The 27,543-nt window shown below is 42.5% G+C and overlaps 2 protein-coding genes and 3 non-coding genes across 5 annotated transcripts; 1 reads left to right on the forward strand and 4 right to left on the reverse strand.

Annotated features, from left to right (window-relative positions):
- Positions 1-6,574: 6,574 nt before the first annotated feature.
- RFC4 (replication factor C subunit 4) lies at positions 6,575-18,800 on the forward strand. The gene is made up of 10 exons (XM_053951731.1): positions 6,575-6,842; positions 7,419-7,497; positions 11,915-11,994; positions 13,149-13,268; positions 14,121-14,264; positions 14,555-14,675; positions 15,123-15,248; positions 16,811-16,891; positions 17,795-17,911; positions 18,592-18,800. The coding sequence occupies exons 1-10, from the start codon at positions 6,718-6,720 to the stop codon at positions 18,685-18,687; spliced, it is 1,089 nt and encodes a 362-aa protein (XP_053807706.1). The 5' UTR covers positions 6,575-6,717; the 3' UTR covers positions 18,688-18,800.
- An 861-nt stretch (positions 18,801-19,661) lies between these two features.
- Positions 19,662-26,849, reverse strand: EIF4A2 (eukaryotic translation initiation factor 4A2). Its single transcript, XM_053951723.1, has 11 exons — positions 26,519-26,849; positions 25,604-25,649; positions 25,385-25,517; positions 24,988-25,127; positions 23,708-23,876; positions 23,416-23,525; positions 23,143-23,286; positions 22,611-22,748; positions 22,234-22,323; positions 21,915-21,994; positions 19,662-20,468 (listed from the first exon to the last, which is right to left on the reverse strand). Exons 1-11 carry the CDS (start codon positions 26,545-26,547, stop codon positions 20,324-20,326), a joined length of 1,224 nt encoding a protein of 407 aa, XP_053807698.1. The 5' UTR covers positions 26,548-26,849; the 3' UTR covers positions 19,662-20,323.
- On the reverse strand, positions 22,402-22,529 carry LOC128793267 (small nucleolar RNA SNORA63). Its single transcript, XR_008432723.1, has one exon. It is a non-coding gene; the product is annotated as a small nucleolar RNA SNORA63 (small nucleolar RNA).
- On the reverse strand, positions 22,915-23,095 carry LOC128793275 (small nucleolar RNA SNORA81). Its single transcript, XR_008432731.1, has one exon. It is a non-coding gene; the product is annotated as a small nucleolar RNA SNORA81 (small nucleolar RNA).
- Positions 25,204-25,274, reverse strand: LOC128793277 (small nucleolar RNA SNORD2). Its single transcript, XR_008432733.1, has one exon. It is a non-coding gene; the product is annotated as a small nucleolar RNA SNORD2 (small nucleolar RNA).
- Positions 26,850-27,543: the final 694 nt, after the last annotated feature.

Below are 27,543 nucleotides of genomic sequence, written 5' to 3' on the forward strand. Positions count from 1 at the left end.
GTGCAGCTGCCTGTAAGATCTGCTCTATTCCCACAGAATTAATTCAGCTCTAAATCCAGAACCCTACCCATGCGTAGAGTTTTGCTTAAGTCCACCTTTCCAAACACGCCAAAGAACCTGACAACAGGTATGCCCAAAGCTGGAGCTGTAAAACATCCCTGTGGGCTTGTCAGATCTTACAGCACAGTTAGTGAGGCTGTCCTGCTGTTGCAAAAAGATTTACCTCTGTGAAGAGAAAATCCTATAATCAGCTGGCTGACCTGAAAGCCAGTCTGAATACCTGTGCTGTTGTCCTCATTTTTGGATGACTGACCAACTATGCCAAGAGGTTCCTTGCATACTTCTGTTCAGTTAGTTTAACAGCAAATCTGTCTGAAAACATGAGGAGGATGACTTCAGAGCCACCCACCAGGCAACATTTTGGGATTAAAGCAAAAGCCATTTTTTTTTCTGAGATCCAATTTTACTGCCTATCTAGGCAGTAAAGGTCTAACTGCAAAGACCTTGACTAATGTTAAAAGGATTCCCCCAACCGGGGAAGAGATGCCATCACTAGGGGAAAAAAGTATGTGGGAAACAGCCTGACATCTAGCTTTTTTTTTTTTTTTTTTGAGGGATTTGAAAGGTCTGGGATGCTTTGTTTTTTTCTTGAAGGGTCACAGATTGCAGGTAGGAACATAGCACTAGAAAAGTCATCATGTTTCCAGACGCTTAAATGATTTTTTAAAATTTTTCTTTTTCTGCAGGCCCAGACACTGTATAAGCCCATTCATAAAGTAAACACACTGAAAAGCAGAGTAAAGGATTTGCTCTCACTACTCCTACAGCAAGGCTGTTCAAGAACATCAAGGATAACTAAGAGCCTCTGTCTAATTTCTAGCTAGATTAATTCTTAGCTATTTTAAGACCATATGCTCTTATACCAACATTGTTATTCAGCATCAGGAACTGCAGATTTGTGAATATTTGCTATTTTAAGATCCCTTTTCTCTTATTATTTGTTCTTGCTATGTTAATCTGCTTTCTAGCTTTCCAGCACAACTTCAATAGCTTTTGAACTTGTCAGTCAATTGCAATCCGGTTCAGGAGAGAGGAATTCTCACAGGTTCACTGAAACTCAGCCAGGTGCACAATGTCTGAAAGGGGGAGAATGCAGTAGGGACCCACTAATTAATCCTGGCTGCTCCCTGCCCAACTTAAACTCTGGGGGGGCATTACATGGGATTCAGTCCAAGTTATGGCACTGTCCCTTCCTTCTGATGTGAGTGATAACAAACAAAAAGGGGGAATTTTGGTGGGAAGGTTTGGGCAGCAGGACAGAGCCATGGGATAGCAAACTCCATTAGTTTTACCAGTTACAGGATGATTTCTTTACACTGCCAAGATTCAGTGGTGCCTGCATTAGAAAAAGGCTACTGTTTGTTCATTGTGTATATTGCCATTACAAATTCCCAAATGGAAGAGCCACTGGATGAAAGTCAAAAATATTGCAAAAGCATGGGTGATCCACAAACCCAAGTTGAGAAAGGGAAAAAATAGAAGCCTAGACTATAGGGATCTCTTGGAGACACAGACAAATGAAAGCCCTGTATCTGTCACTTGAGGAATGGTTGAAAGTTGTTGAAGTAACTTAGTCTATCAATGAGGTGGTAACAATTTCCAGTGCTGGGATTTTTTTTTTTTAATTGAGCCAGTACTTTTACAATAAATACTGACTTCCCCTCTGAAAGATAAAAGCCCTTGCTGATAAACATGTGGTAGAGGTACAGAAGATGATGATTTATATTCCAGGCAGGGGTCTCACCGAAAACAGAATCAGGGGCTGTGAAAACACCATGGTTCCACTGCTAAGACGATGGCCAACAGGCAAAACAATTTGATTTTTCCATAGAATGACAGCCTGACAAATCACCAGCTCTTTATTAGATCCTGAATCAAACATCTGAGGCCAAAGCATTGTAAGCAATTCTAGTAAGCAGTAAATTGCACACTGCTAACAAAAAGTGTTTATAAGACTTTATGGCCTGACCAGTATAAGGGGAAACTCAAAGGGGAAAAATTATCTTTTCTTCTTTTTCATCTCATATAGCTATATATCTTTCTTCTGTCACTAAAAAACATTTAGTCAACTAAGCCTGAAGGGCCATTGAGAATCGAAATGAGATCCATCCCTGAAACTAGCCTATCTTCTTCACTGTCTTGATTATTTCCATTTTCTCAGTCCTACATAACCTTTACAAATTCACCCATCTTTTAGTTTATTGTTAAAATCTCCTTCCAGAACAAGATTACAACCTTCTGGTGCACAGAGTGCATCTGAAGACATTTCCATAGCAGAAAAATAGGCAGGCTGATGAAATAACAGAAGTTTAGAATCCCTTTACCAAGTTTCTTCCTTTGAAATCTTTGGTACTACTTTGATATCATACCCCTTCCCCCTTTGTCTCTAGACTGACTGATCCCTGTATCAAAGGCTGCAACTCTGTTACTTGCCGGGAAGAACTAGAACATTTTTGGCACAATTGGGAAAGGTAATTACACTGTCACCACTTTTGACTGGCTATGGCAGTACCTCAGAACTGCAGCATATTTCCATTAGTAGAAGAAACTGTTAAGTGAGTCAGATACTTCTTTGATTCACAAGAAAAGAAAGCACCCAGAGTGCCACTTCCTTTCTGGAACATCAGTCACATAGTAAAGGAAAATAGCACTCCATATTTTAAGTTTTCTTACTTTTATTCTATTTGGAACACTTCAGCCAACAGTGCTTTTGATTGGCTTTTAAGAGAGTCACAGTGCTGGTGCTTCTCTGCTGTTGTCAGCTTTCCACTGGCCTCTTGGTCAGCTCCTGTGACAAATCTGGGCTTCTCTGCCAAAACTTGCAGGGACAATTTTCTCCACACACAGCTCCCCTGACAACGCCTGAGGCTCTACCCTCACACTTAGCCTCTCACCTAAGCTCTTCTGCAAAGCCTGACCTGCTTTGCCTCAGATGCTGTTTCAGTTACTTGAAAAGGAGCACATCTCCTTGTAAAATCTATTCTGAACAAAAAGAGGCCACTGAAGACACAACACTAGTTTTAGCACAATTCTCTGCTCCTCCGCCTCTCTTCCTTCCCAATCATAAACCTTTTTGTCAACATCATTTACATCAATCATTCACTTTCTGTGCTCCAGAGCAAGTGTCCTGACACAGGCTGGGGCAGTGGCCCATCTGTGAGCAGGACCATTAATATACCCTCAGGAAAGAGAGCATGAAACAGGCCACTTAAAGAGATTATCCCTCTCCAGTATTTCCCTGTCAGATTGCAGTGATCTCTGGTTCAGGGACTTTTTGAACTAAAGTCTGCATATGACTGATAATATTTAATACTCTATTTCTTCAAGAATCCATCTGGCTATTTATAAATCAACTTATAATTTTGATGGCCATAAAGTTTGATAGTAACAAGACTTGCAATTTAAATATGCATTGTGTGAAAAAATCTACTTATGGTTTTAAATCTGAAGCTTGATAGTTCAGTTTCAGGCCTCTGATTCCTGTGTCTTGAGAAGGAATGGATACTTTCCTGTTTGCAGTATCCACCTTAGCCATGGTTTTTTATGCAGTGATCATATCCCACAGTTACCTGAGCTGAGCTGAGATAAATGCTGTCCTAGTTATTATATCTAAGGGAGGGAAAAAAAGAAGCCCATTGATACCTTCAACATTCTTGCCATGTTGCTTTGAACCTTCTCTTGTTTATGCATCTTGGACAGTGAAAACCTCCAGTGCCAGTCTGCTCTGTTTTGCTTACATAATTCTGGTGGATGTCTTCCAATGCTAAGAGTTAGGAGATAAATGTTTGCTGTTAAATTTTTACAAAAATCCATATGCATAAAAATGCCTATTTTTATCGCATTCATTTCTTTCAACTCTTTCCTCTTTTAAAACAAAGCCTGAATTTTAGACAAAGCTGTTGAACAGAAGTGATTCTGTAATTTTTAGGCCCAGCTTACTTTTATGAACTCTATGTAGTTTATTTTAAGGAAGCCACTTGTCCTCTTTCAGCATCATAAAATCCCTAAATTGATCTCATAGGAAGCTTTCATGTCAACTGACTGGAGGTCTAGATTGATGGAGGCATGGGGAGGTCTCCAGGGCAGCAGGCACAGTAACTTATAAAGGCAAATGTCCTCCCCCTAATCAATACTCCTGCCCTACCACTGTCACTAGCCTCTGACACATTGGTTTTCTGTCAGATGAGCTCTTGAACCCTCATTCTGTCGCTGTACATCTGCAAATGCCTCACATAAGACTGGTGTCCTGGTTTCAGCTGGGATAGATTTTGTTTTCTTTTTGAATTCAGTGTGAGAATAATGCTGATAGGAAACTGATGCTTTGGTTGTAGCCAAGTGGTGCTTACCCAAAGTCAATGTCTTTACATTGTCCCATGTTCTGCTAATGAGGAGGGGCACAAAAAACTGGGAGGGAGCATGGCTGGGACAGCTGACCTGGACTGGCCAAAGGGATATTCCATTCCACAGAATGTTTTGCTGAGTGTATAAACAGGGGGAGTTGGCCAGGAGGGGCTGATCACTGCTCAGGGATAGGCTGGGCACCAGCCATCACTTCTGTATGAATCACTTGTCTGGAGTTTTATTTCTCACTCTCTCCTTTACATTACAATTATTATTGCTATTTTTCTTGTTATCTTCAGTATTATTATTATATTTTACTTGGTTTCAATTATTAAACTGTTCTTATATCAACCCACAAGTTTACTTTTTTTCTGATTCTCCTCCTCATCCCATGAGAGGGACAGAAGTATGTGAGGACTGCATGGATTTAGTTACTGGCTGAAGTTAAACCACAGCAACTGGGAAGGGTCCCCATTTAGGTCAGCTCAAGGAGCACTGACTAGGCTGGTGTAAAAAACAATCTTGCCATGGAAAATGCCAGACAGAAGCAAATGAGAGGACATGGTAACTGAGTTTGATCTGTTGGACCTTAAGATGGTGAGTGAATGCAATTCAACAGAATAGAGGAAGCATAATTTTCAGTCCTTATACATATGAGGGAGAGAGAGAAAAAAAAAGGGAGAGAGAGAAGCTTGGGCTTCATTATTCCTTTCTAGAATTTAAAATTTTTCTTAAGGTAATGAAACTAAAAGTTGTGTTATGAAGTTCAGTTAATGTAGCAGAAGGTAAATTCCACTGCTGAATTGAATCTCAGGCTCATCCAGAGTTGTCAAAATGTGAAATGCAAGGTACATTTGAGGTGGCCCCATTAAGGAGAGTGGATTGAATAGAGATCAACAAATAGAACAAAGCTTCAAAAAGACAGCAAAGCTTTATACAATTGCAGAAAGAAACTAATTTCAGAAATAATTTGTTACCACGACTTGGAAGTACCAAACATAATCACAGTAAGGAAAAAAAAAAAAAAAAAGCATTTTCATCTAGAACAAAACAACTTCAGTAATTATATGAATTATATGTGTGGGCATTTCTTGCTAAGACTACAATCTGGATTTCATTCTTCAATAGAAGAATGCCAGATGAAAGGAAACAACTTATTTAAAATTGCCCAGACACGAATTACAGGTTTGACTCACTGACAGATTTATGTATTTTTAGCTGACATTTTTTCCTACATCTCTCTTTCCAAAGGCTGTTCTTCTGTTGCCATAGAGACCATTTCCAGTCTCTTTTCACTTCCACAGGGTCTATTCTGGGGGATCACTAATGCAGCTTCCCAGGCCACTCTGTCTGTGTCTTGTGCCCTGGAGTAGCCAAGGGAAAACAATAAAGCAGAACATCTGCAGGCACACAATGCAGTTCTGATAGTAGCAGAAATACTTCCATTTTTTTACCCACAAAGCTGGTGTGTAATTGGAAGGATAAGCTGCAGCCACCCAGCACACGGAAATGTGGGCGTTCATCACGACTGCCACATCTACCAGGATGTTTTCTCGTCATTTAAAGGGATCTGTCACATCAATCACACTCCTGAATTTACTTTTTCCCTGGCTTAGCTATGATGGATGTCATTAGAAATAATGGGAAAACACAAAGGATTGACTTTCGCTTCACTCCCTCACCAATAACCCTGAGCCTGCACACCTGGGGGAGCTGTTCGCACGGCAGCAGCGAGGGCCGGAGCAGGTTTGAGCACCGACGCCCGTAAAGGCCCAAATGTCTATCCCAGGACAGGCCCTGGCCAGCCTCGGGCTCTCCTGGGTTTCATTTCACTTCCAGCGCCCCCACAGGCACCTCAGCCGTCAAGGGAAGGGAGCAAGCCCTGCCTCAGGACCGCAGAAGGTCCCCCTGCGGAGAGAGGTCCCTCCTTCGCTTGTTCTCATGCAGTGCTTGTTCTTTTGGGGGTGGGGAGAGGGCGCTTTTTGTTCTTCATTTCACGCTCGGGGACGCGCGCGGCCGCCCTGAGGGCCCGCCCGCTTCGCGCCGTCCGCGGGCGCCGCCCCCTCACCCCCACCCTTCAGGTACAGGAGCGCGCGCGCGCGACGTAAGCGCCCGCCCCGCTCCTCGGCGCCGCCGCACTCTGTGATTGGCTGTCGGCGGGCGGAAGCGGCCCGTGCGCGGGCGGGTTGGCGGGAAGGGCCGGCGGGGCCTGAGGGGGTCTGTGGCTGACGGGGCCGTGAGGGGCCCGGCCCAGCCCGGTACAGCCCGGTACAGCCCAGCCCAGCACAGCCCAGCCCAGCACAGCCCAGCCCAGCCATGCAGGCCTTCCTCAAGGGCCCGGCCTCTATCAGCACCAAGCCCGTCGCTGCCAAGGAAAAGAACGCGGCCGGGAGCGGCGGGGAGGGCAAGAGGACCAAACCCATCCCCTGGGTGGAGAAATAGTAAGGGATGCTCTGGGTCAGTGGGAGCGCTGGCCGTGAGTGGGGGGGTTTGGCTCTGGAGGGTGCAGAGAGTAGCTGGTGCATAGGAAAAGGGGGTCGCAGGTGTGGGTGTCCCTACCAGGGAGAACAGCTTAACTTTCCCTGTCATGGGGGAACTCCAGGACTGGGAGGTGCTGTAAGTGCCCTTTGTGGCTGGTACTGAGCAGAAAATCTTGGCCATGGCAAACTGTGCTGTTTCATCGGTGTGTTTTGGTGCATGAATGCATTTAATGCTGTGGTTTTTTGAGAAACCTTTATCACAAAGTGGTAAAATACTGCAGTTCTGCTTTTAAAAACATCTCAGACAGGTGTTTACAACAGAAAAAGACAGGCAGCTTCCTGAGGAATTAGCTCACTTCAGTAATAGAGACCAGAGGCATTAGACTTCCTGTGGTGATTTTGATTTCAACTACAGAGTTCACTGTAATTCTTCAGTACCTGATGTAATCAGAAGGTGAAATGTTGTTTTTTCTCAGTTTCAGCTTTCCTATGAAACTTTGTCAGCTAATAAATTTTATTTAATGTCTTTTTCTTTAGTCGTCCCAAAAATGTGGGTGAAGTTGCCTTCCAGGATGAAGTTGTAGCTGTGCTGAAGAAGTCCCTGGAAGGTGCTGATGTGAGTGTAATGACAACATCTACCTAATCAGCATTTTTAGATAGACATTTGAGTCAGTGGTAACAAAAAATTCTCTTTTCCAACTCAGCCATGATTGTTTTTACAGTAGTACTTCATGAACAGACTAAGTGACTTCCTCATGATATATCCTGTGTGGTATCCTGTTGTGATATATGTGTAAAGCTTCTTATATTCCCAGTCCTCTGAACACTAGAATTGTAAGTTCCATGATGCAGTTTGGAATTTTTCTCGAAAAGCTCAAATAGTAAACTTCTTGTTAATAGCTTCAAACCTGGAAAAGCTTTTATTGTCTCCACACCTGCTACTCCACTAGTACTTGTGACATTCATGTTTAAGACAAGAGGAGAAAGTTTTTCTTTCGTAGACAAGTCTGAATTGCCAGTTACTCCTAAACATTTCTAGTGATCTGTCAGTGCTTCTGTGAAACTGCTGAACACTAAAAATTTTGGTTGATGAGGGAAATTTAATTTATAAGTGCCAGATCTACTGCTTGGATAGTGATTCCCAAAATTTTTGGGTTAAAGTTTCCAAGTAAGTCTCCTTGGCTTTAAAAAGGTAAATATGTCAGTTGCAGGGTTGGCTTGTGTGTCCTAAGAGAGTAGATGAGCAGAGCATTTGTAGTTACATTTGTTTACTCTTGCATTTGCTTTTGGGTAAAATGTAGGAAATATTTGGTATGTTTGATGGTTATTTCTTCCAAAGCAGCTGATGTGGAGATGAAGGGGCTGAAGGGAGAAATAAAGTACCTAGCCAAGAGATGTCTCTGCTTTCTTCCAAATCTGAACAATTCCTTCTTTTATACATACTGAGACTTTTTTTCTTCCTCACCCAGGACAATCACACCTGTCTTCAAAAGCTATCTGTTTTCATGGGCTATGGCTTTGGTTTGGTCTGCAGTGATATGAGTCTGTTTATCTCTGAAAATGATAATTTAATCAAAGCTTGCAAAACAGACATACCTTCTTTGTCTGAGTGTATGAAGCCAAAATCAAACTGGTACAGCACAACTGTGAAAGATTTGTGCTTCTTTCTTTAGCTCCTTTCTCCACATTGTTTGCTTTGAGAATGCTCTTGTAATGTGGTACCCCAGAAATCTGTGTTTCAACAGCAATGCTGCTGGATTACAGTATTTATAGAGGTAATTAGGAATTATTTATTGAGGTAATTAGGAAGGAACTGTTAACAGCAAAGGAGAAATGAGCTGCTGCCACCTATTCTGTCTGGACATATCAGTTGTGTAACATTGCTTAGGTGATGGGTTGGGAAGTTCTATTTTGAGCAACAGATATTTAAAACCCTACAGCTTGTGGATCAGCAGTGTTTCTTGGATTCTGAGCCTAGTGCACTTGTGTTGACTTTTGGCCTCCTGAGTTGAAAAGACAAATTATGATTCTTCCTTATGGTTAGAGGCTCTGTATTTTGCCATAGTTACCCAAACTCAGCAAGGCATTTGAGAACAAAATCATCCAAGTACTTTAAAATATTTGACAGTAATATATGAAACTAATAAAAATAGACCGTTTTATTCATTTCTTGAAAGGACTCATTCTGTGAAACAGGCAAAAGTGTAATTGAACTCTGAGATAGCTAGTACTTACTTCAGTAAGTACACATTACTGCAGAGGCTCTTACTGAGTTTGGTGATCTGGTGAGATCAAAGAAGCAGCTGTGACAATGCTGTAGGTTTGGGTAATGTGCTTTATTTAAACATAGTGGTGGAAATGCAGAGTCAGTGCTCTGTCAATTGGCCTGTATTTGTGGGCCTTGATTTGGGAGGTGCTAAATGGAGCAGGACTTGTAACTCCCTATAACTAAAACATGACTTGTAACTCCCTATAGCCAATATACCTCCATCTATAACAGCACACATCATCCTGTTATAAACTGGGGACAGCAGAGTGCAAGGGGCTTTGAACTGAAGAAATTGATTTCTGTCTGCCAGGAGTGTTGATTTGTTGTTGTTTTTTGGCAAAGAAACTGAAAACGGTCATGGTATTCTTTAGTTTTCGTTTGCTTCATGATACCTTTATAACTGAAAAGAGAGTGCAGGATTATCATTGCAATTTCCATCTTCACTTGTACTGAAACTTCTGGAAAAGCATCTGAGATTTGCACTGTATGAGGTAGCTTTCCCATGAGCAGAGTGATGTCTGCAGGTATCCTGCTTACTCCTGGCAAGCATGGGAAAATGGATAACCAGATCAGGTTGCAGTTTATTTAAAAATACTACCACAGTTACATAAAGGATTAGGTTGTGCTTGGTGAAAAATGATGTAAATACTTCAGTGAGAAACCGGCATAAATGAGGTTGAAACAGAAACAGTGATAAAGTTGTGGTGTCATGGAATTAGGAAGCATTCTAATTAAAACCTTTTACCTGCTTATGCTTTTTTTGAGGACAGTAGTGTGTGAATTATTACAGAGGCATGAAATTATGAATCTCCTCACAAACATCTACCCTTGCAATGTACCAACCTAGCACAGAGACTGGTGAATTTTCAGCTGTCATTCAGTACACTTTCCATCTCTCTGGCTGTCACAAAAGAGGGGGATAATACTATTGTGGTATCTAAACTTGAAAAGGTGTTTGTTAGTAGGGGATGCTGTTTGCTTATTAGTAATTAGGGAAACGAGCAACAATTGATTGGCAGAAAGAGCAGGCAAAACTTGGAATTCATTAATTTACTAGAAATTGATTGAAAATTGAAATTCTTCTATCTCGACTTTTAGGGTACATACACAGTTGAGTCTGTGCACTGTGTCTTGTCTTAGTTGTTAAAATGGGATGTTTGTTACCAAACTGATTGTCTCTATTTCATTTTCTGATTATGGGTTGTGTGCTTCTACATTTTTCTCTGTTCTTTGAATGGTTTTGGGTTTGCTGTTTCCATTCTGTCTGCATTACATGCTATATTCAGCATAGAATTCTCTAATCTAATTTTAGTTGACTCTTTAAAAATAGAATGCTTATTAAGGGCTAGAAATCAAGTCAGCCTGAGAGGTTCGTCCTTTTGCTATTGGTTGGATGGAACTTCTGGATTTTTGTTTTAAGAATATAGAAGTGAAACATCCCCTATTGTCAAAGACAGCAATTTAAAGTGATAATTCATAAAATTGATTGCTTGAAATAGTAATATAGAAAACTGTCACTTCTATGTCAGCTGAAAAGCTTCTTGATTTCAGCCAAAATTCAGTCATGGCTTGTACAAATTTTGTTTATGCCAGCTTTGTTCTTAGTGTTGCTCAGGTATATTTATGTATATATATATTCCCTCTCAGCTTTTGTTTTGCTGAGTTGACTAAATCAAACTCTTCAAAAAGTCACTTCTCATAAGACAGGCTTTTCACTCCTTTAATCACTTTTCTCAGTTCGGATTCATTATCCTTGTCTAAGGATGACATGAACCGTGTGCAGCTCATTACCTGTTAGTATTAATAATTTACATCTGCATTAAAAGTGCAAGATTCAGACCACAATGTTACACAGGCTTATACTGCTCCTCTGAGAGACAAGACAAAACCAGCTTATGTTTCATTCCATCTAATGAATTTCAGATATTTAGCAGATACTTAGTTATGTTCTCAAATTGAGAGATTTTTTTGCTTTGTGCTGCTGAATGTCATCCTAAAATTATTGTTGCAGTCTTTGCTGTGCTGCTTTGATCTTCCTGTGTCAGCATATCTCCTTAATGCAGTTGTATTTTTCATGCTGAGGTCATTAATTAAATTATTTTAAAGATCAATTGACCTAATTTCCTTAAGAAATGCCAGTGGTCACCTTTGAAAACTCCTTGGATGGGTGCAGGAGTTTGCCGGGGCTGTGCAGTGCAGTGCAGTGAGTCGGTGGCACTGTCCCCATGGTCGCTGTGGGGCTGTGTCCACACTGCCCTCGCTGCAGCCCAGCGTTCCCGAGCTGCCCCTGCTCACTGCAGTGCAGCTGGTGGCAGCACAGAATCCTCAGCGTGGCTGGACAAGGCAGGCTGGGGAGCTGAGAAAGCAAAGGATGGTTTCATCTGGTATTAACTGCTGGTATTACCCAGGGTTTAAGGCCTGGGTCTTGGATAAATTTGGGTGTTACTGCAATCAGAATAGTAGGCTCTGTAGGCTTTAGTGATCTCAGATACACCCTGGAGTGTATATATAAAAATAAATATAGATTGGAATATCAGTTTGAATAGAACATGGGATGGTGCCACCAAATAACACTTGTTCATGCTGTGCTATAAACAACAACTGTTTGTCCTCCTTTAGAGACCAGAAGAGAAAAACTTGCCATTATTTACTGTGAAGAATAGATCGTTTTTGTTCTATTAGGTGCTCAGATTGTCAGTACGTTTTCCTGTTAGTGGAATTTTTTTTATTTCCTTTTCTTACAAATGATGCCTTGCTGTTTCAGCTTCCCAATCTGTTGTTCTATGGCCCACCTGGAACTGGAAAGACTTCCACTATTTTAGCAGCTGCTAGAGAACTGTTTGGGTAAGCTGGAATCAAGTTGCTTCAGTGTAATCAACTGTCACATGTCTCCTAATCATGTGATGAAATGCCTCTGGTCACAACCTGCTCTTAGATAGTTCCCAGCACTTTGTCAGGAATAACTTCATATTCTAATTCAGCTCTAACATAAGATTTCTTTCTCATTTGTCCTGTCACAAGTCACCAATTCCTGTTACCAGTATGCTACAGACTGGCAGCCATGTAACCCCCTAACAAAGAGTATGGAAAGAATATGGTTTGCATAAAATTTACTGAACTTTGTAAAGGAATTCCAATTTTTATGGTTTATTTAGTAAGTTGTTAGGTACACATAGATCTCAAAGTGCTTCATAGAATGTCTGACTTTTCATCTCTCTGTTATGCACATTGAATTGTGTCTGGAAAGCAGTATTGGGACTTAGACTAAAATTCAGCATGTATACATTAATTAACTCACTTGTAACACTTGAGAGATTTTGAGTAGTAAATTCAGTGATCTATAAGCAAAAGATGGATGAGAACGTGGTTTGATGTTATGATCAAAAGTAATGCTGAATTTAATACCTCCCCCATCCCATTTGTCATCTTTAATCTTTGACTCACTGTTTTTTTGGAGAGAACCACTTCTCCTTTAGTAGGAGGGAGACAACTCCACATTGTGAGTTCACTTTAATTCCCAGGATTTAAAATCCAGTGTATTAATTGTTTGTTTTTTAAAATTGAGTATAGATAGTACTGCAGGTGAATACTGCATGTCTTATACTTTCTGGATTCTTCATTCTGGTAGTAGTGCTAGTGACTGTATTGTGGCGTTTTACTTGTTATTTCACATTGCTCATGAGCTGTAAGTAACAAGGCATGTAATATAGTGCTCTGAACGTATGAAGCCAACTTCCTACTTCTTTTTTTCCTGTTTAACTGATATAATTTTATACTTCATTGTTTTCTGTATCCTGGGAGGAGATTCTAAAAGTATCTAATGGAAATTCATACTTAACATTTTATGATCTCAACTTAAGTGGCTTTTAACAATGTTATTTAGTAATGCTGATAAAAATATTCCCTGCCATTCAAAACAGCCAGAAGGGTTGTTGTTATATTTTATAACATATCATTATAGGGTTAGCAGCTAACGTGTTGTAATAAAAATTTTGCAGGCCTGATTTATTCCGGCAAAGAGTCCTTGAGTTAAACGCTTCTGATGAGCGTGGGATACAAGTGATTCGGGAAAAAGTGAAGGCTTTTGCTCAGCTAACGGCGTCTGGAAGCCGTTCAGAGTAAGTGCTGGATCAAACCCCCCCTGCTTAGACAAAGCATGTGGTTGTTTTTGTTTCTACTATAAATGATGGGTCAGCACTGTCCAGAAGTTGGCAAAACACAGTGCTGTGGCTGAGCTTTTACTTCATGGAATTTCACATTGGGAGTTTGAATAACCAGGAGGATTTTTACTGTTGCTGTTAGCATTGGAGGCAGGCAGAAAAATCTCCACAAGGTCAAGACTTCTGGGTTTGGGCACATGTTGTTGCCTTTGCAGATGTCGCCTGACTACCACAGAAAAATTTATTTGGGTAAATTGTGCCAGAAATTTCTGGTCCTTCTAATCTGCAGGAATTTCCACAACATGGGTGTTGGTTTCTAAAAGGATTCTGGTGTTAGGTGATGGGAAGCTCAGTGCAGGTCAAGCCGTGTGTATGGACTGTGGAAAGTAGCAGGAAGAAACTGCAGGCCAAGACAGCCTGACTGATTTCAGTACAGTACTGGAATCAGTCTGTTGAGTATTCTTAGGAGTTTAGGGAATCAGGAAGCCTGTAAAAAGAAGAGCTACATAAGGTGTTAAAAGAAGCAGATTACAGCAAGAGTATGTGTTTTACAGGACTTCTGCAGTATTCAAGTGTTGGTCTTTCTATGGGAACTCAGTTGCTGCCTTTATTGCAAATATTAGTCTTAAATCTAAAAATAATTTTAAAAAGATTGAACCTCTGAATCTGTTCTATTTTTCAAGGATAAATGCTTAAGTAAAATATTACTTGCTGCTTGCAGTGATTTCTCTGTGTATGTTTTTCTTTTTTTTTTTTTTCCTTGGTCTGTGCATGTCATGTCTGCTGAATAACAGATTTCTAATTTTTCAGTGGTAAAATGTGTCCTCCCTTTAAAATTGTGATCCTGGATGAAGCAGACTCTATGACTTCAGCAGCCCAGGCAGCCTTAAGACGCACAATGGAAAAAGAATCTAAAACAACACGGTTCTGTCTTATTTGTAACTACATCAGCAGGTACACCTGGAATTCGTTGCTTATTTGGATTTGCTGTCTGGTCTGTAGTTTCTTTTTGTTTTCCCTGCTTAAAAGTTGATATCTAATTTTCATAGTTTTCAGTTAATAGAGATGTCACTATATGCATGCAAGCCTAAAACAATACTTAGATTTCACCTTTAATTTTTACAATGTTGCAGTTTTTAGGGTTATTTAAACCTTAAGGTTATTTTAAACCTTCTCTGCTTTTGTTAGCTTTGTCTGTGAGAACTTGACCCACGCATTCTTTACCCTGTCCTTCTTTCTTTCAGAATAATTGAACCTTTAACATCTCGATGCTCCAAATTCCGCTTCAAGCCTTTGTCCGACAGTATCCAACAGCAGAGGCTGTTGGATGTTTCTGAGAAGGAACATGTGAAAATCAGTAATGAGGTAACTTTGTGGTTGTCATGTAATTTTACTGCTTAATCCAGTGCATAATTGCATGGCAGCGAAAGAGGCCAAGTCAGCATACTTTTTCCAGACTGCTCAATTGTATGAAATAAAATACATAAACTCATTTATTCTCCTTCCATAGATGAGATGAATTTTAAGTCATCCTAAAACCAGAGAAATGTCCACCAGAGAAAACTGAAGCCAAACTGTAGGGCTTTTTTTTCTCTGCTGAGTGTAGTGGCATTAAACTGGGCTTCTTTCTCAAACTGCCAGCACACACGTTTGTGTTAGTAGAGAGGTTGTTTTGTAACTTGTGTATTGTGCTTGGCTCAGACAATCTGCTTTATGCACTACTTGGTGTTTTAAAGTAACTGCAGAAAAAGTGCATTAGATTTTAATTAACAGTGAACATTTAATTTAGCGTTTTCTGACATTATTTTTCAGGCAATATCATACCTGGTGAAAGTGTCAGAAGGAGACTTAAGAAAAGCAATTACTTTTCTTCAAAGTGCCACTCGTCTAATGGGAGGGAAGGAGATCACAGAGAAGATAATCACTGAAATTGCTGGTGTAAGCTGTGCCTTACAGTTTCTCTGGAATTATTCTGGAAAGCATTTTTCCTACCTCTATCTACCATTGCTCAAAGTTCGGTTAAAAATAGTTTTATACTCACTAGTATTGCAGCATGGTAATGATGCCCTATCTACCAGAATTTTAAAGACTGCTTGATTCTGTACACTTATTACATAGCAGGTTTCTAGCAACTTCTGTAAATCATGGAAAACTGTAGAACAGTCTTATAATTCAAACTGAAGTTGAAATAATCTGCCCATAACTGCAAACCCTGGAGAGTTTTTGTGGGAGAGTAGATGAGAACGTTTTTGGTGCTTTTCTATATGTGTGTGTGTATATGTATAGGTCATTGCAATATTGGTTTGGAAGCACCACAGGAAAATAACTTTCAGTAGCAGCTCATTTTCAGCTTAACGTTCACAGTGAGAGTGACAAGGATCTGTGTGGATCCTGCTTTTTAATGAAACAGCAGTGGTTTGTTCTAGAATGACATGGGTAATGCTGAAAGGCACAGGAGAAACCTGAGAAAAAATACGTTTAATAAAACTTGTGTGAAGGTGTTCCTATAGCAACAAAACACCCCTGAAGAAGGAAAAGTGAGATTAGGAGCTGAAGAGCTGAAAAACAGATGGGCTTTAATGATGGACACACTACCCATGAAGGTGCTGCCATTGTAGCTCATTGTAGGGGTTGGGAGGTTCTCACTTTGATGAAACCAGAGGCAATTGCTACTGTGCAGAGTTTTACAGAACAATTTTAAGTAATTTTCACAGTGAAGTCACTGTTCAGTTTTGTGTATCTGTAAAACAGTTCGTATCTGAATAGATATCAGACATCTGAAACCTGGCAGAAATTGACTGTAATGATAAGAAAGAGAAGCATGACATGCCATTATTGAATGAATAATGCTTGTTTAAAGCAAGGGAACACAACTTTACATGTTCATAAAAACTTGAAGTTCTTGGTCATTCACAACTTCCATGACCCTGGAGTGACCTAAGTACAAAAACTTCATAAAGAAGCTTTGAAAGCAAACTGTCCAGGCACTCAACTGACAGGAATGACAATGAGTGAAGGGGGAAAGGGGCAGCTCTTCTCTGCATAGAGTGACATAATGGCATCTGTCAACTGTTTTCCTTCTGATTTATTGTCTGATCTTGTTGCATTGGGCATTTTTTGGATGCCATTGATTTGTCACTGGAAATAAAACCTATTTGCTATGTTGTTTAGGTGTAGAATGGTACAGAAAGCACTGGCTGATCTAACTGTTGAAGAATGTCCTCCTCTTAGTCAGTGTCCTGAATAAGCAGTTGGCTTTAGGAAGGTGACTTTGACAGTCTATTGTCTTGATACGGTTTTTCTTTTAATATCAGCAGTATAGGACGAATATCATAGCCTAGTTCTCATTTTTAAAATTTATTTAGTCTGTCTCATATACTTGCTAGAAGTGGATGAGTGTGTAGAGGAATGAAATCCTGAAATGGCCTCTGCCATGAACAGTTTGTTTCTGTAAGCATCAACACTGATTTTATGTTTAAGAAATATCACTTCTGTTACAGGTCATCCCTAAAGAAACAATTGATGAACTGCTATTGGGCTGCCAGAGTGGTTCCTTTGAGAAACTGCAAACACTGGCAAAGGTAGAGTTCTCTTAGTGCTTAGCCTGGGTATTTCTCTCAGCCAAGGCCCTGTGAATCCTTTGTTTCCAGGCTACAGCTGAGGAACATTTGGCCTCAGTCAGTTTGGATGCACATTTGGGAAGTGTCTTTTACCAGTCAGGACTCCCAGTCTTTCCCTTCTGAGGAAGAGCTGTCAAAGTTGAAAATAAATTTCCCTACCAATGTGACTCTGGCTTTCTCCTGGGTTAAACTGATGGCAAGTAGATCTGTTCAGCTGAACAGAAAAATAAAGTTGCACCAATGCTGTTTCTATTTTCATAAACTCCTCTCTCCCTAAATGGCTTCACTGACCATTGTTCTCAGTACTTGACATTTTTGTAGCTGGGCACTACTTATTTTTTTTAAAGCTGTCTTTAGTTTCCATGGGTTTTACTTTATTAAAAAGTTTGGTCTTACAGATCTCTCAATTCCTGAGACTAGCAATGACCAGATGAAGAAAATAAATCCTAAGTAGATGGCCCTTTAAAATGTGAAGGCTGTGAAACTGCTATCTGATGCTGTGGATGCCAAACCCTCCTAATTTTAGAATAGGATTGGACAGGTTCAGTGGATGTTATTAAATGTTTTAAATGTCTCATAAAATTTCTGAGATGTAAATTGTCAGAAGCTGGAAGCATGTTTGGACAGAACCTCTGTGCCTGCCTTGCTCGTGCAGCCTGTCCGAGGTGCTCACGCTGGGTCACTGCCAGGCTGGGTGCAGGGCAGGGCTGTGCACAGGCTACTGAATCGTCCTCTACAATGTACAAGTTCCATGCTAAATTGCAGTGCAGTCTCTCAGATCAGACAGAATTTTTCAAGACTATCTTTCCAGTTTGTGGTGTTTCTGCTGCTGAATTACTTCCATTTTCCTCTCTCCATGTGCAGAATCTCATCAATGAGGGGTTTGCTGTTGCTCAGCTTGTAAACCAGCTGCATGACACCATTGTGGAGAGCGAAGATTACAGCGATAAGCAGAAATCTGCCATAGTTGAGAAACTTGCAGTAAGTCTAGGTTGAGTTAAAGAAATCAAAACACATGAATCTCTACAGATTGATTTTTGTTTGCAATCTCTCCCAAGAAGTACATGGTGACTTTTTTGTTTTGAATGATTTTTGGTAGAATGTAAACATCTGTTGTGAGAAATTCATGAGAAGGAATTGAAATCTAGTTAAGTGAATTATTATCCATATTATGTTGTTCTAGTGGATTCGATCAAGAGGTTTGTGGATTTGGTTGTCTTGGGGTTTTTTAATATGTGGAAGGGAAAATTAGGATGAGAATAGGCCAACACTTAAAAAAAACTTAGGAGCTGCAAAATGCAAGTTTTTGTTCTGGTGAATAAAAGAAGCCTTTCCAAAAAAGAGAAGATTCATTATATTGCTCCGTTTTTGATGAAGAAGGAAAGCCAGCTGTGGTGGAGGTTTTGCTAAAGTCACTAGGGCCAGTGCCACACCCCTTTGTGTATGGAGCTTTCATGTGGTGGCCTTCTCTAGGGGATGAGATGGAGGCTGGAGAGCAGATGGTTCCCAGTCCAGTTGGAGGGGGGTGTGATGTGGCTGCTGGAGAAATCTGTGCTGATTAAAAAACAGCTGGTAAACTTCTTGTTTTCCACTGTACCCCAAGACACAGCTGCCTTGAGCATTGCCATTTTTAGAGTTTTCCCTTCTCTGTTCCTCTGCAGGAAGTGGACAAGTGCCTGGCAGACGGTGCTGATGAATTCTTGCAGCTGATGAGTCTCTGTGCCCTTGTGATGCAGCAGCTCACACAGAACATCTGACTCCTCCAGCAGCCCTTTGTTCCAGAAGTGGCTGGGTCTCTCAGAGCAGGGACCTGTGTATTTTTATTTTTTTTTTTTCAATAAAAGAACTGCACTGCAGTTGGAAAACCTGAGGCTGGAATATTTAATTCAATTTTTCGCACAGGGGTCTGTAATGCTCCTACTGTGCAGTTCATTGCTATGCACTTACACATGGAAACAAATTATCAGGAGTATATCCATACTAAAGTCTTCATCAGCTGCAGGCAGGGACAGAAGGAAACTTAGTCCTTGTAGCCTATATTGGCTTGGAACAGACTGACTTGGCAAAATGATTATATCCCTATAGAACACAGCTTCAGCTGAACACAGCCCACACCTCCACAATCCTGTATCTGATCTTTTAGGGTTAAACAGCAAAAAATCACTTTACTAGTGAACATATTGCAACTTTTATTCCATTCAAGCTCTCAAAGAGAAAATGTTCAGCAAAGGGTAGGTAGTGTTCTGAAAGGTGTCACTTAAAATTTCCTGTCACCTCACTCTGTTCTTGCTCACAAGCAATTTTGAAGCTGTGACTTGGATAAGCATCTTGTATGTGCTAGAGATGCTGTTGTGACCACCTGTCCCTCATTCCTGAATGGCTTGGGGGAAAAAAATACCCTTGGATAGGTATTAAGCATAAATGATGCAGTGCAGAGCTTTTTCATCAAGCCAGCACCAATTATTAAGTGAGCCTTTTTTCTACTCTGATGAAAGGGTGGTTCAGTTTTAAGGATGCAGGTGCAGCACCCCAGAGCTTGGTCACCCAAGGCCACACGGGCACTTGAAGCTCACCTGCTCTGGAGTCCAGAACCAGCCCTGCAATTAATGACAAAGTACAGGAGCTGTGAGCACAAGGCTGCAGCAGTTGCCAAGTTCAGCTCCCACCCTGAGACAGTGCAGGTTGCTATCACCCTCCCCTCAACCCAAGAAGCAACTATTTACAATTTAAGTGAATATAGAAGTATTTTATTGAACATTCAAACTTCATTAAGACATGTGCAATATGGCAAATTTTACTGGGTTTAACCCTAACTAAGACAATAGTATGATTGCTTGCTTGCTGGGGCTTAGCAACAGGGTCCAGATCACACTTACCACTAATTAAATACTTTATTGAATAAATACATATGAAACAAAAATGCATTTTAATGCTCTTATAAAAGTTTAGAGATTTTGAAAGGCCTTTCCAATTTAATCTGAGGTGTAAGTACATACAATAAAGGAAGGTAGGCTAGTTTAACATAATTGGCTGACTTTATACAGCACTTATATCTTTTAGTCCATAAGTAAATTATTAAATGATAAAGAACATCTAATACAACCACTTCTATGGAACTAGGAAATAAATTTCTAATAAAGAAAAAATTTACAGACCCCATGACTTTCCACCCAACCCCAACAGTCTAACCCTAAAGTGGACAAAGCCAATGGCCTTTCCCACAAGAGCTCACGACAGGAAGTCGCTTCTCTTATCAAAAATCTGTATTTCTGATCCGTAATGAGCATTGAGACAAGATTCAATATATCCCCAAAGAAAGAAGCACAATGCGCGTTGTGAATCGCCTATTCAGCAACAGCGAGCACTGGATTCACAACCACCTCATCCCGGGGATTAAATGAGATCAGCCACATTCATCGGCATCTCCTCCACTGTAGTATTGTAGAAAGTCTCAATGTCTCGCAGGATCCTCTTGTCCTCTTCAGTGACAAAATTGATAGCCACACCTTTTCTGCCAAAACGGCCACCCCGGCCAATTCTGCACAAAAAGAAAACACATTTACACTCAAGTTAGCCTCACCCATCTGCTTTACATGTCTGCAAGATCCATTCTTGACTGCTGCTCTTATCTGCCACTGGCCAGTCTATGCTGCCTTAAGAGGGACAGCTGCCACCCCAGTCACATCTGGTCAGGAAAAACCAGCAGCTGGTGCCAGTAGCACACCAGGTCCATTCCATGGCAGGCAGCAGGGCACACACAGTTACTCTTTGGCTGCAAAGTAAGATCTTCATTTAATGCTTGATGCTGTGTTCTGAAGTCCTCTGTTCAACTGTGTACCCACCCTCATGCTTCACTCCCAAGCACAGAGCACACGCTGTTTAACAATCAGGCTGTTACCAAGTTAATCCGATTTTATGCAATAACATGGAACAGCACACTTAATTTCAGAATTTAATTCAACCTAACTGTTTCCAGTGGGAAAACTTAGGGTTTGTTAGTTTTCTTTCGAGAGTAAAATCCAAGTTCAGCATTTGTGTTTAAGCCCACATCAGTCACTGACATATCAGTGCATGTGGTTTAGTTATACCCACCGTGAGCTCCACCTCCCTACAGACTGCACAATAGAGCACCTTGCCAGCAGGAGCTAAATACACAGAAAGGGCTCACAAAACTTAGGGGATAATCATGACAAAATAAATAAATAAATACCAACTCGCTCTTTATTCAAACTGTGCCGCTTACGAATCCACGTCCTAAATTACGTCAACGTCGTTTCTGAGCACCATCTTGTGTCATCAACTGCCGCTATGGACTCCTGTATTTTTTTACATCAAGTAACAAAGCACAGTTTACTTCATTTAGGGACAGTCACTAGAAGCAGTTAACTAAACCTAGGGAAACAAACTCAAAATTGCTACCAGAAGACTCCACAGAGAAGAATCCCACACTAAGGAGCCACCAAGAGCAAACATGGCACACACAACATGGACACAGCTGAACCTCCACAAGCAAAGGCAGCCCTACAAGCTAGGAGTAAGTAAGGTCTGTCTTGTCACCGAGCAGCAACAACTCCAGGTCAGCCAGAACCCAGACCAAGCTGACCCTGCTGTCAAGATGCTGCACTACTAATGATGTCACACTCATATGTCACAGCCTCCATGACAAGAGGCAGTTCAGTTGCTGGCATCTTCCCCACAACAAGGTTCATCGTCACCACTGAATCTGTTACATATCTAAGTTTTCCCACTGCTTCAAGTGTTCAAAAGTTCTGCTTCTCCCTTGTTTCAGAACCACTGCTGTTCAAGGCAGGGCTTTTTTAAAGCCAATCCACAAGTGGTTTTGTTCCCTGCTAGCTCTGAGAAGTTTATGCATGGATGCCAACACCTCTGGTTTGGTGAGGACTACAGGATCAGGTGAGGAGGGTGTGAGCCAGTGCCCATCCAGCACAGCACAGGGACTGACTGAGGGGCAGAGCCAACTGACCTGTGAATGTAATTCTCACGATTGGTCGGCAGGTCGTAATTGATAACCAGGGACACTTGCTGCACATCAATGCCACGAGCCTGCAAAGCAACACCAAGTCTTCAATTCAAGTTAGGGGCTATTTTCAAATTTACCTATCTCAGGCTTTTGTCAACCACATCATTAGTTATGAACTACAACTGCATAGTCCATAGTGGAGCATGGTCTTTGCTGTTCCAAAAAGCTCCCAACAGTTCAGGTTACAAAAACCATCACTCATTTATGAAGCTTTTGGGGCAAGGCTGGAACAGGAATATATTCAATGGAATACAATGCTCACCAGCAAGTCAGTAGTGATCAGGACACGGCTGGACCCTGATCTAAACTCTCTCATGATAACATCCCGTTCCTTCTGGTCCATGTCACCATGCTGGAGAGTTGAAACAAAAAGCTGCAATCAGTACAGTTCCAATGCTCCAAACCAGAATATTCTTTAAAGAACAAAGGCATGTATGAATCCCAGCGTCCCTACCTGCTGTGGGAACGAAGCAGGTAGGGATAGAAAGGAAACATTTTACTTTAAGCAGGGGGAACGATAATACAGCACTGCACAGCTATATTATAACTTTCCTGCTTCTCACTAATATCCCCTCATCACCATTTCTTTTCCAGTAAACACACAGCATTTCAGAAGTGACTGGAAGCAGCAATTCTCACCAGAGCTGAGACTGTGAAGTCCCTGGCATGCATTTTCTCCGTAAGCCAGTCTACTTTTCTCCTTGTATTCAGGAAAATAACGGCCTGTGTAATGGTCAGTGTTTCATACAAATCACAGAGAGTATCCAGCTTCCATTCCTGAGGAGAACAAAGACCATCAGGAAACACAACATGACACAGACAGCTCAGTACACAACACTAACTTCAAGCAAGGAATAGAACTCAAATACAACACCCAATTAAGCCTGCTTTGGCACACAACTACATTCAGTATAACCTGGAAACTAAGTCAAGTTTTTGCATCAATTGTTGCACCAAATCTTCAGACACAGGACACTGGACATTAAGAAAGAGGTCCACCCTAGTCCTTTTTGATCTAGTGCATAGTTTTTCTTCTTCTTGTGTTTACTCTACTAGCATTATTGCAGAAACTAAAGCTCAGCCTTGGTTTCCGCAATTTTAGCACAGTGCTTTAACAAGAAGGTAAGAGAACCTAACTCCTCCTGCCAGAACAAGTACAACCAATACCAACCTCTCTCTCAACATTAATGTAGAACTGCTTGATACCCTCCAGAGTCAGTTCCTCTTTCTTCACCAAAATACGGATGGGATCTCTCATGAACTTTTTGGTCACTTCCAACACATCCATTGGCATTGTAGCTGACAGCAACACAACCTAAATAAAATATATCACTCTGTGTTAGCACATGCCCCATTACAACGATTTTCATTTATGCAATTCAGTTCTCAGCCACACTATAACCAAATCTCCATGCATCACTTTACCATGTGAAAGCTTTTTTACCTGGATGTTTGTGCTTAGTTTTTGAAAGATCTCATAAATTTGATCCTTAAATCCACGGCTCAACATTTCATCGGCTTCATCCAGAACAAACATTTTGATCCATTTTGGTGCTATTGGAAAAAGAGAAGCACCTCATAAAGTTTCAGAAATACACAATCCTTTGCATGCATTATGCTTCTGTACTAAGCTTTCCAGCACAACTCTCTACACTGAGAATATGCTAAAGCTCTTAGTGGGTATGAGGCCTTCATTGGTAATTTATCAGCAAGTGCACACTGAGGTTCATACTTACAAAGATAACGCCTGTTCAACATATCAAACACACGCCCTGGAGTTCCCACCACGATGTGTGGAGCCTCAGCCTGGAGTTTCTGCATTTCATTGCGCACGTTTGTGCCACCAATACAAGCGTGGCATGTTGCTCCCATGTAGTCTCCAAGGGCCAGGATTACCTTCTGAATCTAAAATAGAACCTTCCATTAGTAGTTGTAGAACAATAAAGCTTAAGCCCCATTACCACTGGCTTTTAAGGACTTAGGAAGCCAAGACACCAAATAAGGGCTATGGAGCCCTTGGAACTGAGAGCTGCTAAAAGACTTTGCCCAACTTCACATAACTCAAGTTGCTAACTAGAAACCAGAGGAAGTTAAGTTACATTTTTTTCTTACTGGCTAAACTTGCTGATTGAGTGACTGCCATGAGATAATTAGTAAGCTGAGAGCAGAGGCACCAGAAGTGAGCTCCAGTACTCAGCTGCTCAGGCCTGCATGTTAAGCACTTGGGACACTCTTCTGTGAATGCTCTCCAATGGCACCACCACAAGCCAGGTTTTAAAACAAGCCTCACCTCAGCTTTAGAGTAGAACAAAGGCATAACACTCTGATAAAAGGCCCTTATTCAATTTATTTTGTTTTCTGAGTACATTTAGCTTTACCTTAAAGAACTGTCACACAGTACTGGCATTTCAGTCTAGTTGAAAATGACAAGTTTTCTACTTTAGAGTCGGTTCAACATTGCACTTTAAGACCCCTCATTACTGATACTTATCCTAAAGATAAGTGTCCTCGAAGTCATTACCACACACCCACTTAGCATAACAGAATACCAAGCCTTGAAGGTGAAAGACATGCAATTATGTTGTCAGGAAAACATAAAAAGATACAAAACCATTTAAAAGTAACCAAATGTGCACTGCAGTTTTCATGTTGCACAACTGCATTTAAATAGCTTCCAAACAAGCGTATTTTTTGTTTCCACTCAGAACACTGGCTTTAGTAATTGTGTTTTTCTCCTGAAGATGATCCTTTCACTTTACACATAGCACGGCAGCTGCCTCCTGCACCCTTGTCCCAACACGCCCTCTGTGTTTATTAACTCAGCTCTTTATGGAGACAGAGAACTTGTGGGACAGAAGCCAGTTTGTATCCCCCATTACTTCACACAAAAAGGGTTCTGAATGGATATTTATTACAGCCCCTTAAGAAGTCTGGTAATGTTGTCTCACAGTTGTGAAACCTGAAACCTATGCAACACACAAAAGTTTTTTGTTTTTTTAAACTACACTATCAATACCTGTTGAGCCAGTTCTCTGGTAGGGGCCAATACTAGTGCCTGGGACTCCTTGAGATCAATCTCCAACTGCTGCAGGATGGAAATAGCAAATGTGGCTGTCTTGCCAGTACCTGACTGAGCTTGAGCAATCACATCATACCCTAAAAAAAGTAGGATACACATTTACTGCTCCCACACGGGTCAATCATGTTAGTTTTACTTAATTCCCCTTGAAGTAAGTGATCAGTACTAAAGAGGTCTCTCCATTTCAGGTCAGTCCCGAAAGATGGTGTACCATCATATCACTTGTTCAATGAAGACTGAAAGTAGTTATTACTGCACACTAACGAAACAACATGTGCATTTTATAATGCTTTCCTAATTATCCGATGTTGGTATTAATGAATCTACTGCATACCTTTGATGCATGGAATAATAGCTCTCTGCTGAATAGCTGAAGGCTTCTCAAAACCATAAGCATAAATGCCCCTTAGAAGGGATTCTTTTAAATTCATATCATCGAAATTGTCAACAATCTCATTCCAATTGCTCTGTAATAAAAAAAATAATAAAAAAATAAATCCAATACCCTTGTCCACCAGCGATTAAATTCTCAGGTCAGTTCGTAAGTGCTCACCTCGATGACACCATCGGGCTCCATTCCCTCTGGGCCGCCATGGTCTCTGCCACGAAAGATAACACGCTGTTAGCACAAGAGCCACCACGACGCAGAAGCGAGCCGACACGTCGGCTAAGACAGCGGCGGGGCCCGTGGCAGATCATTCCAGCAGGTGCTCTGAGCTTCTGCCAACGGACAAACTCCTACCCCTCTTCCTCAGCGGCCTGGGCGCCGCCGAAGCCCGTGCCCGGCTCCCGGGGCCGGGCCCGACGCCGCGGGCATGGGCGCACCGAGCGCGCGCTCCCGCGGCGGCGCGCGAATGGGGGGGGGGGGGGGGGGCGGCGGGCGCGCTCCCGGCGCTGCAGCGGATCCCCCCCGCCCCGCCCCGCCGAGGAACTCTCGCGAGAGCTCCACCCCTGGGATTGCGCAAACCGGGCGCTGCGGGCGGACGGCGCCGGGCGATCGCCCGGGGGGGGCTCCCCCTCCCCCCGCAAAAAAATACAATGGTCTCGCCCTCAGCGCGGCCCGAAAACCCGGGGCGAACCGACGGCGCGAGGGAGAATCGAATGTAAAAAAAAAACATCCACAGAAAGGCATTTAAATATTTAAACTACAACACAGCTATATACGAATTAATTTCGAAAAAGTCCTTTTTAAGGCTGACTGGACTGCTAAGAAAGCCAGTAACGAAAATCGAGCCCCAAGGACTAGAGCTAAACCGTTGCTGAACCGCGAGCAAGGGGAGCGCAGGGACCGAAACGTCTAGAACGGGAGGGGCCAGGGCGCAGGGCTGATTGACCACAGCACCCTGCCTCCCCCAGGGCGCCCCGGCTCCCACCCCTCGACCTCTTTCGATTTTTCCTCTCTCCCTGGCCGCCCACGCATAATCCACGAACCCCCCGAATTTGGAAAGAGCCCAGGCCCCCACCATACCTGCTATAATCCGCGGAACCCCCTGACATGTTCCGATCACCAGCTCTGTCCTCAACTGAAAAGGCAAGCCCTCCGCCGCGCCCGCCTTATATAGCCGCCCTACTGCCGGACTCGTTGCTCTCTTCTCTGCGCATGGATATATACCTTATGCCACACTCAAAAAAGCAAGAATCCCTCCCGTTTAAGCCCTGTACCCCAAGAGATTCCCGCCACGCGAATTTTTCAGTTAATCCGAACGTTGTGTATGTACCTCTGGGGTCCACGAGGCTACGTGGAACATAGAACTACTTTTTTTGTCAGATCGCGGAAGGATATTGCACCATTGAGTGCGTCACAGCGCCCCACTCCTTCCTCCCTCTGCCTCCCCTTCCCCCCCACGCGCACGGGGTTTCCCGTCCGGTCCCTGCTGCAGCGCGGGGCGGGAGGGGGAATGGCGGCGCCGGCTGGGCCGAGCTGAGGGGACAGCGAGCGGCCCTGCGGCAGCGGCTGGGGCGGCATAGCGGCCCCTTTTCGTGGTCGCGTTTCCCCCACCGTGTTGGTTGTTTTTAAAGCCCTGGAATCGGGAGCGTTACAGGAGAGAGAAAGAGGCTTTGTCGGGTGGGGGCCCGCGGCCGCGCATCCGCCCCATCCGCACACAGAAATGGCTCCCGCCTCCTCCTCCCTGACAAGCAGCACATACCCCGAGCTCTACCCCTGCGCTCCCGGAGCCGGGGCAGCGTTGGTCATGAGGGAGCAGCGCTGGGAGCTCACGGAGACGCCCTGAGGCCAGGGGGGCAGATGGAGGCGCCTCTGAGGGCTCCTGGGCCCCGGGCTCACACCCAGTGCAGGCCGGCGGGCCCGTGGCTGAACCCCACAAACTTGTCCCGAGGCGCTAAGGGTGGGTCATTCCTGAGGGGGATGCAGGAGTATTTGTAGGAGGCAGGTTAGGTGGTTCTCAGGGTGCTGCCGAAAGCGCGGTGCTGCGATGTGCTGCAGATCCCAGTACACAAAAAAAACCTGACAAGAGTGATTTAAAGGTTAGTGCA

Source organism: Vidua chalybeata, chromosome 10 (genome assembly GCF_026979565.1).
Source record: "Vidua chalybeata isolate OUT-0048 chromosome 10, bVidCha1 merged haplotype, whole genome shotgun sequence".
NCBI lineage: Eukaryota > Metazoa > Chordata > Aves > Passeriformes > Viduidae > Vidua > Vidua chalybeata.

What these genes read in the sequence shown, in the direction of transcription:
- EIF4A2 (XM_053951723.1), bottom strand. Translation starts at nt 26,547, where the DNA reads ATGTCAGGGGGTTCCGCGGATTATAGCAG. An exon ending in TATTATTCCATGCATCAAAG is followed by an intron (nt 25,128 to 25,384) that starts GTATGCAGTAGA and finishes TACTTTTTTTAG; the next exon opens with GGTATGATGTGATTGCTCAA. An exon ending in CCAGAGAACTGGCTCAACAG is followed by an intron (nt 23,877 to 24,987) that starts GTATTGATAGTG and finishes GTTCTATTTTAG; the next exon opens with ATTCAGAAGGTAATCCTGGC.
- RFC4 (XM_053951731.1), top strand. Translation starts at nt 6,718, where the DNA reads ATGCAGGCCTTCCTCAAGGGCCCGGCCTCTATCAGCACCAAGCCCGTC. An exon ending in AACTGCAAACACTGGCAAAG is followed by an intron (nt 16,892 to 17,794) that starts GTAGAGTTCTCT and finishes CTCCATGTGCAG; the next exon opens with AATCTCATCAATGAGGGGTT. An exon ending in CCATAGTTGAGAAACTTGCA is followed by an intron (nt 17,912 to 18,591) that starts GTAAGTCTAGGT and finishes GTTCCTCTGCAG; the next exon opens with GAAGTGGACAAGTGCCTGGC.